General features: G+C 50.9%; 1 protein-coding gene across 1 annotated transcript in view; it reads left to right on the top strand.

The window, feature by feature from the left end:
* The window catches only part of JPH2 (junctophilin 2), a 49852-nt gene that overhangs the window by 12250 nt on the left and 24130 nt on the right, over positions 1–13472 (top strand). The window contains 1 exon segment of the mRNA XM_037499072.1: positions 8655–9453. Coding sequence (XP_037354969.1) covers positions 8655–9453 — 799 coding nt within the window.

The raw sequence follows: 13472 nt of genomic DNA, 5'->3' as shown, positions 1-13472 counted from the left end.
ATTTTTATATTAATTCCTTGCAATTTGGTGCTCAATAACCACATCTACTGGCTACCATAGTCATACATGATAAGGATATTTATGGTCTCACAGAAAGAAGAATCATGAAAGTAGGGCAGTTTTAGGATGCTTAGCAGCATCAACAAGGATTCATATTCCTATCACATTTTGCTCTGCCGTCCATAGCTCTCTCATGGTGCCAAGGTGGCTGCCAGGAGCCAGCTGTCATTCCACATAAGAACACTCAGCAGCAGAGGGTATGCTTCTCTGCATGTTTCTCCTGATAAGCACTAAGAGACCTGTCTCGCCTCTCTTGCCCCACCCCTCCAGCAGATCTTCCTTAGGATAATTTCATCACCAGCTTGTATTGAAGCCAATCGCTGGCAAGGTAGAAAGACCTAGTAATCTGGCTTAACGTAATTGGGATTTACCCCTGGATTGGGGGCACTGGACCCTGGAACAGAATTGAGTTTCTATCAGCAAAGAAAAAGAGAGTTGCTGGTCAGAAACCAGCCTTAAGCTAGTTCCTACAGTGGGTTGTATGGGGCACTAGTCCCGACAGGCGCTCTGCAAAAAATTGGGCCTTCTGATTAAATTCCATCACCTCTTGGAGATTCACAGTATGCCTGTGAATCTACAAGGGCTCTGTAGCTACAAAGGCAAATCCTATTTAAGAGTCTGATTAAGTTCCCCAGCCAAGAAACCTATTGTTTTATTTATTCTTTTCCGACTTTGTAACACATTTTTGGTGATCCTGACTTAATGGATTATTAGGGGGACCTTCCACGGGCTACATGCCCCCAGCTTGGCCTTTTGTGGTTGGAATGGAATGACTAGCACCAAATGTGTTGGGAAAATTCCTACAGAACAGGCAGAGGACAGAGCATCCGGTGACAAGGGCCACAGCCATCTTTTTCCTGACAAAGAATCAAAAGTGCAGGTTTCTCCTCATTAACCTCTTCCAAACCTTGGATCCACACCCTACAGGGAAGTCGCACAGAACTGTTGGTGTGTGGTCACTGGCTTCCTTTCCTTGCCTGGTGATCCATCGGTGCCTTCCTTCTTGGGATGGACACTCTTTGTTAAAACAAATGCACTCGGCCTTGCAAGGAGTAGTAATTGAAGCCAGAGTGAGCTGATGCACATTTCATGCATCTGTATCACATATAATGTGTATAGGCAAAAATATTGCATTATAATTATGGAATGCAGCAAAGGCAATCCTATTACAATACATAATTGTGCTACACTGTACACCCTAAATGTCCTCAATGCTCTATGTCAAATATATCCAGTTAAACCGGTCCAATTTCAATTTTAATGCTGCTCACCTGAAACTTATGTACTGTTACAACGCAATGTGACTTCAATAAAAAAGTAAAATTCACTGCACCCATATTCATTGTTTATTAAAGTCAGTGGGTTAGAAACTTATTGAAAAATGAAACAAAATATATTTTTAAAAGGAAAAAATAGCAAATATATTCAGACTGAAGCTGAAAACCACACCTGAGAAGCTGTCTTTTGTCACCAACAGCAGTTGTAACTTGGTTGATTGAATAAGTCAGTAAAAGCAGAGAAAGAGTTTTTAAAACAATACTTACACCTTATAATGTTGTGGTGTTAGTCATGTGTGTGCAGTGTACAAACATTCAGTCTTTTTTTTTTAAGATTTATTTTATTTATACAAGAGCCGGGGTACAGTCCAGAGGTGTGGGAGGGTGAGAGGATTCACCAGAGACAGATCAGGGAACAGAACAGGCAGACTGACGAAATACACTGCTGAGGGGAGCAGCGGGTGAGACAGGAGAGGTCTGCTTGCCATGTGGGTTGCTCCGTGGCCAGCGGGGATCGAACCAGCGCTGCAGAGGCTGCGGACAGCTTCCAGTACTGCCCCATTCAGTCTTTCTTCTTCATTCATTGACCTTCTGATGACAAGACTTTTGTTGGATGGAGTTTCACACTATCTGTGTTCCATTCACATTAAGTATGTCTATGATTTCCTGTTTCTGTAAGTGAAATGAGAAGTTAAAAACACTTGAAAAGCAGTGTCCTTTTTAATAATATAATCCTTTTTAATAATTTCATTCCCAACCTTTTATAGTTATTCCATTCTTGCCAAATTTGAGGTCAACCTTTTAGGGACTCTCTTAATGGAGATGCAAAAATGTTAGTTTTGATCTCAGAGAAATAAAACCTTCTTCTGTACAATTTTACTCCATGGGTTTCAGTGACAAGTATTATAAATCACATAATATGAATAACGAACAGGTCTGGGAACAGCCTTCATTATCCATCCCACACAGCCCAGCAGCCGGCAGGCCTGGGTGCCAAGGGCATCTGTTAGCAGGTTCTCCAAACAGTGCTGGCACCCCCGATCTTGGGATTCCAGCCTCCAGAATCGTGAGAAATAAGTGTCTGCTGTTTTAGCCCAGAAAACAAATGAGAACCAGAAACAAAAAACAAAGCAGATTTTCCAGAAGGAACAAAGCATGTGGGTTCATTGGAGGTCACCCCAGGTTGCCTATTAGAATCATCTGAAGTGCTTCAAAAAACTCCAGTGTCCACAGCGACTGAGTCATGGACTCTGGAATAAGGACGGACATGCACATGTGGCCTCCAGAACGGTCCTGTGCTGTGTGTTTGGGGAACGTGGCACAGGTTGTCTCTGGGTAACAGAGCCACCATTTTCCTCCTCCAGAGGATGGAAACTCTGAGGCCTTTCCCCGGGGCAGATGAACCTGGGCATTCCCGACACATGCACACCTGTTCTCTTACAAGCAAGTCACCTGAGGCTGAAAACTGGTCTCTTTCTCTCCCTGAGTCCTCTCTGTCCTCCTGGTTCCGTCTTCCCAGTGAGTCCTTTTCTGGGTCAGCTTTACTGTGCAGACGCTGCCTGTCAAAAAGTTTGTCTTTATTGAGCACTTACCATGTGCTAACTGTCCCACGTATAGTTCACTTAATCTTTGGTCACACAACCCTCTCTACTCACTCTACCCAAGACCTGGACTGTTGTCTTTCTGAATGGCTGCCGTGTCTGCTCAACATTTGTGTTTGTGATTGTTGATTTATTTTATTCCCCCATGGCAATATGCTCCAAGCTCCTTGAGGGAGCTCGCACCTAGCACCAAGAATGCAGGGCCATAAAAATCCCTGTTGAAGTCAAAGGGATGAATGAACAATTGTACAAAGTGAGGATCACTACCTCCATTGTACAGGAGGACAAGCTGAAGCTCAGCGGGCTTATCATCTATGCATGTTTAGGGCTATTCAGCGTGAGTTAATGATAAAGCCCAGACCATTCTGTACTAAACTGGAAGGGGAACTGTAGGGGCAAAGGGATACTCAGGTTTTACTAAATTTAGGAAACTATTGAAGGGGGTCAGACCTGTATTTGGGTACAGTTTTCACCCAGCTTTAATTTAATTTAATTTAATTTTTTAAAAGATTTATTTATTTATGCATACAAGAGCTGGGGTACAGGCCAGAGATGTGGGGGGTGAGAGGATTCACCAGAGACAGAGTGGGGAGCAGAACAGGCAGACGGACTGAAATACACTGCTGAGGGGAGCAGCGGGCAAGACTGGAGAGGTCTGCTGCACCATGTGGGTTTTTCTCTGGCCAGCCAGGGATCTAACTCATGCTGCAGAGGCTGCGGATTGCTTCATAGTGTGGTGCTTAACCCCTTGCACCACCAGGGAGGCCCTTCACCCACCTTTTACAAGTACCCCAATAACTCCCAGCATTCAAGTTGCTGAATCTAGCCCTGAACACGCTTGGTATCCACTGCCATTCAGTGCTGAGCCCTCCCAGGTACTGAGTCAGGAGGGAGGAAAGAAGACATGGTCCCTGCTCCTGGGAGAAGGGAAGGGGTGATCGGGAGAAGACCCAGATTCATCAGATGTTTACTTCTCTGGTTCTGGGGACTGGCTGGATGCTGGGACCATCCCAGAGACAGCTAATAAGCCAGTAATAAGCTAGGCATGGCCTCCTCCCTCTTGGAAGGCAAAATCTGGTCCAAAAGGCTGACGGTGAACAAATGATTGCCACTACTATTTGACTGTCATTGGGAAAAGCGTAAGAAGTTTGGGGTAACAGGACGTCATGTGGCATTACTCAGGGAATGGGGTTCAGGAAATCTCCCAGGATGAAGTCACATTGAAGCTGAAGCTTGAAATAGCAGTCAGAGTTAGCTAGGGGAGGAAGAAGGACAGGGGCGGGCCAAGACACAGGGAGAGCAAGTGCAAAGGTCCTGAGGTCGGAAGGCAAGATGAGTGGAGAGTCAGTTCAAGAGGAGTGTGGACTGTGGACAGGGGCAACGCCTGCAGAGCCCGACAGGCAGCTCCCAAGACTCTTGGTCCTATCCTGAGGGTGTTGGGAAACCCTGCAGGATTTATAAAGCCAAATGAGGGGTTCTGCCCCGAGGGCAGCAGAGGAGGCTCTGGCACAGATGTTGTGGGCTGAGCCGCCCTGCTCTCCCTCTTGCTGTGCTCTTCCTGTCCCCAGGGAGACCTGCCCTATCTTAGAGAGAGTCAGGCTGGGGCTGGCCCCAGCACTTGGCTTTTCCCCTTCCCAGGCCCCATCCCTCCCAACCTCCCCTGGGTGTCTGTGCCTCTTGCCACTCGCTTCTAAGTTTCCTAATATAGCCTGGCCGCTTCCTCCCCACTTGGTGGCCAAGAGCTGCTCTCCTGTTGCAGTCTGTTTTTCTGGGGCTTAAAGGGGCCATGTCAGCCCATCTCATGCCAAATTTAAGCTAAAGGTAGACTGGCTGATTTAATTTCACCAGATTGTCCAACCCAAAGATGAGATGTTTTCTTGCCTTCCTCCAGTTTACCGCCTTCTCTGTGCTGGTTCCCTTTCTCCTTTCATACTTTTTCTTTTGACACAAGGGGAAGGAGCAAAGCTAGACCCGGCTATGAACCTGGGCGCTGGTGTAGGTACTAGGCATGTCTTCCTGGGTGGATCTTATAGGAACCGCTCCGTACCTCTCCAGTCGTGCATAGAGTTGTTTTCAGATGGATCAAGTTGGAAGAAGAGAATGAAGGGATAGAAGATGCACGGTATTTGTTTATTCATCCAGGTATCTGTTAGGTACCTATTTGGTACGGGGAAGGGTCCAACAGTGAAGCAAAAGATGGGAATCCCCACCTTTATGGAGCTTATATTCTAGACAGGGAGATGTTAATAAGAGAAAAAGCAGCCTATATGTTACAGTAAGGATGCTTTGAGTAAAAATGAAGCAAAGAAGGGCGGTAAACCCTCGCGTAGGCAGCCAGGATGGAGAAATAGGGGTTCAGGGCATCAGGTTGATTTAATTTGAATCCTGCGTCCTTGGTCAAGTCACCTAACTTCTCAGACCACCAACTCCCTGTCCTGTGAGTGGCCGTCATCACGGGATCCGCCTCCCAGGGCTGCTGAGAGGTTAAGTGAGCCCTTGCACAGTATGATCCTCCACAGAGGCCCTTCGTGCAGGAGGGCTGGGGTGGGCTAGGGGCAGGACCCTGAGCTGGAGGAGACTCTGCAGGGAGCGGCCAGGTAGTGCGGAGCCCGGTGGGTGCTCTGTGCCTCACCTCCAAGGTCACAGTGCGCCAATTCCTGGAGCTCCGTGTCTCAGAGGTCGGTGGGATCTTAGAGAGCTTCCTATTCAGCACCGGAAGGCAGAACATGAGCAGACCAGGCAACTGAGGTCTTTAGAAGGGAAGAGAGTTGTCCAAGGTCATGCACTGAGGTGGAGTTTCTGAACAGGTTCAGCCAATCAAGCAAGCATTTATGGCGCACCTCCAAGTGCCAGGCATTGTCCCGGGGATGCATCAGAGAACAGAACAAGAAAGATCCCTGTACCCACACATCTTCCATTTTAGAGGGGGGCACTTTGTAAGTTAATGAATAGATCACATGGAATGTTAGAAGGGGGTAGATGCTATAGAAAAAATGTCAAAGTGGATCAGATATGCTTGGCTACTTGCGGGTGGGAGGTACAGGCAGACTGGAATTTTAAACAGGTGGTCAGGGTCTCAGTGCGCCAAGATTTGACAGCTCTCTGGAGGGGAAGGGGTTCAGGCGGAAGGAACCACCCGTGCAAAGGCTGACTGGGCTGAGCTTAGGAGCCCCTCCCCGGCTGGCTGTTTATCACCTTCCTGGGCACTGTTGGGAAGAATACTGTTAGGGTTTTTTGGTTAATCCCTGGAAAGTATCAGCTTGTATTTAAAACAACTCAAATATCCACCCTTGACTCAGAGATCATGCTGTAAGAGGCACTGGTTCATGTGGTGCAGGCACAGAAGCGTAGGGTGAGTGGCTATCGGTGGTGCTGCTGGGGAGAGAGAGACCAGGAAGGTGGCGCAGGGGTGTGGGTGAGGAAGATGATGAGCTGGTGGGAAGATGAGGGCTATGTGACATCCAGGGGGCCTCCATCTCCAAGCTGACATGTGGAAACTCAGAAGGGTAGGGAAGGGGTTGAGGATATATTTGGGGGTGGACACAGATGACAGTTAACAAAGTGCCAGATAATGCTGTCACTCAGGGGGGAAGGGGAGGGCACCCCAGGAGCCTAGCACATCAAGAAGCATGGGAGAGAGAAGGTGATTTGTCAGCATGTTTCACCTTTTTCTTATAACTCAGGGGCCCTCATATACTAGCACAACTTTGTAGAGCCACAATATCACACATGCGCCTTTTCTTTCAGTTTTTCATTTATTCAAACAACCTTATGAAGGGGTAATTATTAGCTGTTTGACAGCTGAGGAAGCTGAGGCACAGAGAGGCTAAGTCACTTGCCTGAGGTTGCACAGCCAGAAGGGGCAGGGGCAGGATTTGGATCCAGCAGCCTAGCTCAGGACTCTGCGCTTCTAGTCACCAATCTTTGCTATTCCTCATTCACACAGTCCACACGGATTTACACAGAAGCTCACAGGCTCACACTCACTGACACGCAAGGCCTCTGTTGCTGACACCCAGTTCCACTAACACCCATAACCTTGCGTGTTCACTCAGCTGAGGGCCTCCTACGATCTGTGCTTTAGCTCTCAGATGACCCCTCATACTCAGAGCCTCACCCATACCCACCTTGCACCTTCATGGGACCCTGGACTCTCACCCACCGTGTACACACTGCTCGCACACTCATGAGCCCATCCACAGTAGCCCCTCTTATCTGTGGCTTTGCTTTCCACAGTTGCAGTTACTTTCAGTTCAAAAATATCTCGAGGGCCTCCCCGGTGGCGCAGCGGTTGAGCGCTGGGTTGCGAAGCTGCCCGCGGCCTCTGCGGCGCCGGTTCGATCCCCGGCTGCTCCCCGGCCACCCGAGGAGGGTCCCACATGGCGCGCAGACCTCTCCTGCCACCCGCTGCTCCCCTCAGCAGTGTACTTCAGTCCTTCTGCCTGCTCTGCTCCCCGCTCTGGCTCTGGTGAATTCTCTCACCCTCCCGCGCTTCTGACTGTACCCAGTGCATGTAAAAACAAAACAAACAAACAAATAAAATAAATAAATAAAACATGCCTCTATAAAAAAAAAAAAAAAAAAAAAACAAAAATATCTCGAACAAGAAAATATTTCGAGAGACAACGTTCACAGGTTTATTCCAGTGTATTGTGATAATGATTCTATTTCATGATTACTTGTAAACCTCTGGCTGTACTTACTTTATAAATTAAGTAGTTTGTCAATTAAACTTTATCATAGGTATGTGGGTCCAGTGTAAGCAGGGTTTGGGATGATCTGTGGTTTCAGACATCCACTGGGGGTCTTGGAGCTTATCCCCCGCAGGTGAGCCACCACTGTCGTCACAAGATACTGACATGCAGGCCCGTAGAAATCTTCAGTACGCACAGTCTTACACCAGTACACATACACACTGTCCCATCTCTCCAAGACAGACAACTATGCACACTCACCACCTCATCTGCTCATGCCCTTGGACACCACATGACCTTGAACACTCGGGCAGGGGTAGCCGTGCACACACACTGAACCTGACGTGCTAGAGAGCCTGGCCTGCACACGGGCTGACGCTGGGACAGTCGGTACCCACACTCAACCTTGCCTTTCCCTGAATGCTCTCATTATGATATACTCATGTGATCCCAGGGACCTCTGTACACTGCCTTGCACACTCATGATTTTATGTACTCCCACAGTACCTAGCCCTATACACCTTGCATACTCACACACAAGCAAATATCTACTGAACAAACTTATGGTCTTACAAGTCCATTCATGTTGTTGCATTCTCTCTTGTGTGAATCATTTGTGCACACTCGTTTGTGCAGTCATTTTCATCCACACTCACCGCTCACACAACACACTTTAAAACCAACACACGTCATCTCTCCTATTGTACACCCTAAAAACCCGACCGTGTTCTCACCAAGTGCTCACACCTCTGTGCACATCAGCATCCTCACTCACACGCACTCTAGTCCCCACGTCATGTTTCCCCCAATGGAAATAGTCACAGGGTTGTGCCACCCCTGCCTTGCTCACCGTGCGTGACACGCTTAGAACCTCACCTCCCGGCGGCCTCGCCTGCTTCCATAACGTCGCACTTCCCGCCCCGCGACGGCCTCGCGCGCTCCTGCCCGGGCGCACGCAGGTGGCCGCCCGCGCCAGGGACCCTGGGGTGCGGCCGCACTGACCCCCCTCTCCTCGCCCGCAGGGACCTACCAAGGCCAGTTCACCAGCGGCATGCGCCACGGCTACGGCGTGCGCCAGAGCGTGCCCTACGGGATGGCCGTGGTGGTGCGCTCGCCGCTGCGCACGTCGCTCTCGTCCCTGCGCAGCGAGCACAGCAACGGCACGGTGGCCCCGGACTCGCCCGCCTCGCCCGCCTCGCCGGCCGCCGACGGCCCCGCGCTGCCCTCGCCCGCCATCCCGCGCGGCGGCTTCGCGCTCAGCCTCCTGGCGCACGCCGAGGGGGCCGCGCGCGCCAGCAAGGGCGGCGGCCTCTTCCAGCGGGGCGCGCTGCTGGGCCGGCTGCGGCGCAGCGAGTCGCGCGCGTCCCTGGGCAGCCAGCGCAGCCGCGTGAGCTTCCTCAAGAGCGACCTGAGCTCGGGCGCCAGCGACAACGCGTCCACCGCCAGCCTGGGCGAGGGCGCCGAGGGGCCCGACGAGGCGGCACCCTTCGAGGCCGACATCGACGCCACCACCACCGAGACCTACATGGGCGAGTGGAAGAACGACAAGCGCTCGGGCTTTGGCGTGAGCGAGCGCTCCAGCGGCCTGCGCTACGAGGGTGAGTGGCTCGACAACCTGCGCCACGGCTACGGCTGCACCACGCTGCCCGACGGCCGCCGCGAGGCGGGGAAGTACCGCCACAACGTGCTGGTCAAGGGCACCAAGCGCCGCGTGCTGCCGCTCAAGAGCAACAAGGTGCGCCAGAAGGTGGAGCACAGCGTGGAGGGCGCCCAGCGCGCCGCGGCCATTGCGCGCCAGAAGGCCGAGATCGCAGCCTCCAGGTAGGGCTCTCCCCGGGGGCCGCGGGAGGGCACCCCACTGGGGGAAGGGGACGGGGCAGGGGACAGCCGCAGTTTGTTTCTGCTGCTCTTACCATCGCAGAGATGCTGCCGTGACCTTGAGAGGGGTCGTCGGAAATGCTTTGGGAACCAAGGTCACCTGCTCACCCACCCGTTCTTCTATCCAGCCCCTTCATTGATTTCCCCGTCCAGTCACCCACCTGATGACAACCATCTCTGCACCCAACAACTGTCCACTCCACCCGCCTGCTCCACTGCTTGTTACTCTCAGCCGCCTTGTCATGTGCATCCACCCAACTGCCCACCCTACTCTCCAGGCAACCACTCTACCACCCAGTCAGCCATCCCTTCACCCAACTTATTAATTCACCTAACTTCTCTACTACCACCCAAACAGCTACCCGTTGGGACAGCCCCTCCATTCCACCCGCTCGTCTGTTCACCCAACCAGCTGTAGTTGCTCCACCTTTCTGACATTCACCTGAACAACCATCCATTTACCCAATCATTTGCTCATCCACCCCGTGCACCCATCCCACTTTGTGTCCTTCTATCCACCCACCCATCCAATCACCCACCCACCCAACCCCCAGGTACCCATCCAAACATCCAGACCCATTTAGCCAACTGCCCATCTCCTAATCCACCAACCACTTACATTCCATCAGCTCTCACCCCCGCCACACCATCATCCTAACATGCACCCATGCATTCATTCACCCAGTTACCTCCATTAATCTATCTCCATCCCCCAACTGTGCTTCCATTCAATGAAACAACATCCGCTCCCACCACACTCCCAGTTTTCCACCCACCAACCCACCCACCCACCCATCCATCCAACCAAACACCCACCCATCCAACCAACCAACTGCCTTTATCATCCAACAATGCATCCACACGTCCATTCACTCAACCACTCCCACCCACTTGTGCTGCATCCATCCACCCTCCCATCCACGCAGCACCCACCCTTTCATTCATATAAAACCCCTCTGTGTCTTCCCATTGTACTTCAGAGAAAGTTCCAATGTGTTCTCCAAGCATTTATAGCACCTATGGTATATGTGGCACTATCTTAAGTGGTTTTCAAATGTTGATTCATTCAATCTTCTTAATGACCTTTTAAGATCAGTACTGTTTGGCTTTCCATTTTATAGCTGAGCTGAATGACGCTCAGAGAGATAAGGTGACTTGTCCCAAGTCACCCGTGTAGTGAGTGGCCTTTCATAATCTGGGTCCTCCCCTCCTATCCAGCCTCGTGGTCTACCACTCTTGCCTTGGACCTGGATTTTTTCCTCTGTGCTAGGCACACTGGCCTAAGGACTCTGTCTCAGAGAGCTTTTGTTCCTGCTGGTCCCCCTGCCTGGACCACCCTTCCTTCCTCTTGCTGCCACTTCATTCCTATTCCTCCTTTGCAGCTCAGGTCAAGCCTGACACCCTTGGAGAGCTGGCAAGACTAGTCCCTTGTCGCTGCCGCCCGGCTGATTCTCATGCAACACAAATGTCTTCTTAGAAAGTCTCACAGTTGCTTTGTGATTCATTTTTTTAACCTGCTATGTATAAAGGGCTCTCTATGTACTGGTGACCAGTCGGAGGTGTTTGCATATATTAACTCATGTAATTCTTACAAGACCTTGACGAGGCAGGTGCTTTCATCCTTCCCCTTTTGCAAATGTGAAAGGAATTGCAGGGACAGCAGCGGGAGTGGAGGACAGTGGAGAAAGGCACTGGCCTGCCCAGTGCCTACATCAGTCGTCCTGGTGGCCTGAGTGGTAGGAGGTCCTGTTGTTGGCCGTCAGAGGCGAGCAGACTGAAGCTCTTAGTTCCACCGTCTTTCAGCTCAGAGACCTGGGGGGCTCTCCTTACCTGCATGAGCTTCACCTGTGGCACCATTACTAAGCTGCACATTCGTGGCTAGACCATTTGTCTTCTTTAGCCTCCGTTGTGTTGTGTATAAAAATGGGGCCAGGCTAAGAGCGCACAGGTCTGTGGTTCCTGATAGGGCTAGTTTCCCTGGGGAGCCAACTTTGAGGTGGAGGTTCTGTGCAGGAAGTTCACCGGGAGCACTGCCAGGGTCAAGCCTTGTGCTGGACAGGAGGAGGCAGGATGGGCAGAGGGCGAGCGGCTGCCCTGCCCACGGGGCGTGCTGCAGTACAAATGACCATCAATACTGCCAAGGCTGAGGGGAGAGGGGAGAGAGTTGGGGCTTTCTCCCCTCTGCTGCCCTCCATATAGGGGCCTGCCCTGGGGCTGGAGAGCCCTCTTTGGCCAAGGGCAGGACTGACAACTGGAACATTCTGAGCATCTGGGGGTAGGTGGGTGGGTGGGGGAGTAATAAGTCCTCAGTCCTGAATGGGAAACTGGGTGACACATCACAGTGTCCCCTACAGTGCTGGACACCTAGCATGGGCTCAGAAGCCTAACCTGTCATTGTCACCACTCAATGAATTCATTTTCCAGATGTGGAAACTGAGGCCCAGAGAAATCTCAAGACTTCTTGGTTAAGGATAAGGCAGGCTTGTAACCAGAGCATACTAGAATTTCTTGTCTGATAGTGCTCCTCGTAGTAAAAGGGGGATCTTTTCTCTTTTTAATAAGCTTTTATGTTAGAATGATTTTATACTTTTAGGCTTTAGAAACAATGCAAAGCTGTACAAAGAAATCCCACATCGTCTGCTTAGTTTCCCTAATGTTCCCATTTACACTACCTTTATGCACTCCTCAAAGGCACGTGGTATGTTATTCCTAACTGAACACCAGACTTTATTCAAATTTTACTAATTTTTCCAGAATTGTACTAGTTTGTCCTTTTTCCACCCTAGGGTCCTATATTGCTTTTACTTGCCAAGTCTCCTTAGTTTCCTCTGGTCTGGGGCAGCTGCTGCTTTTTATTTTCCATGACCTTGATGGTTTCAAGGAGTCCTGGTCAGGCATTTTGTAGAATGTCCCTCAACTTGGGTTCATCTGATTTTATCTCATGATCAGACTGAGGTTATAGGTTTTGGGGAGAAGACCCCGAGGCAAAGTGCCCTTCTCCTCCCCTGGTATCACGAGCACCTGATCTTGAGTTAACCCCGATGGTGTTGACCTTGCTCACTTGGTCACGGTGGCGTCAACAGTTCTCTCTCCCTTCCCATGCTTGTTTCTTTGAAAGAAAGACGTTAAGTTCCACCACCATTCAGGAGGAAGAAAGATCTGGAATTAAGCTTTGGGGCAGGGGAATCAATGTGTATTATTTGGCATCCTTCTGTGAGGGTGATTTGTCCCTTCTTGCAGAGGGAACATTTAAAATCATTATGCCAGGCGTGTGCAGTCACCACGGCCACAACCCATGGGCCCCGGCCATGCAGCACCCCAGTAGGTCACAGCAGAGGCGCTTGATTCCAGAGGCCATGAGTGGAATCCTGGCTCTTCTACTGAAGATCTGTGTGACCTTGACCAAGTAGCTTTGCCACTCTGAATCCGGGGTCCTTTTTCCTCCTGGCATGTAGTGAAGTGTAAATGTGGTAATAGAGCCTGTAAAATGCCTGGCCCAGAGCAGCCAGCAGCAAAGCAGTCCTTGTCATCCCGATGTGTTGGAGCTTGAGGGGAGGAGATGGAAGCAGGAGAGGAGGGAGGCCCCCCCAGCCTTGTCCTTCCTGCCAAGATCCATGCCCTGGAACATGACAGTGCTTTGCTCCAGGGGACCTGAGTGTCTGGCTTGAGAGGTGCTTTCCTCCAGGCGCCTCTGCTGAGAGGAGGTCCCGGGATAACTTGGATTTCTATGTATCTGTTTCCTCTACCCATAGGGCTGGTGCCATGTGTGTGTGGGGGGGGGGCAGCTGACTGGCTAGATTTTGAGCTCAGACTGAATTTCCAATTAAGGGAATCTTTGGGAGAAAAAGCAGGGCCGTCTGCCTCCCAGGGGCTGGGCTGAGTAACCCGTGGCTGCAGAGGAAAGGAAGCGACTCCAGCAGCCACCATCCTCCTGGCCTGGTGGCCTGGGGTTTCGCTCCATG

This window comes from Talpa occidentalis, unplaced genomic scaffold, assembly GCF_014898055.3.
Source record: "Talpa occidentalis isolate TD23 unplaced genomic scaffold, MPIMG_talOcc4v2.1 talOcc4.10, whole genome shotgun sequence".
Lineage (NCBI taxonomy): Eukaryota > Metazoa > Chordata > Mammalia > Eulipotyphla > Talpidae > Talpa > Talpa occidentalis.
This window is presented reverse-complemented; position numbering and strand designations above follow the sequence as displayed.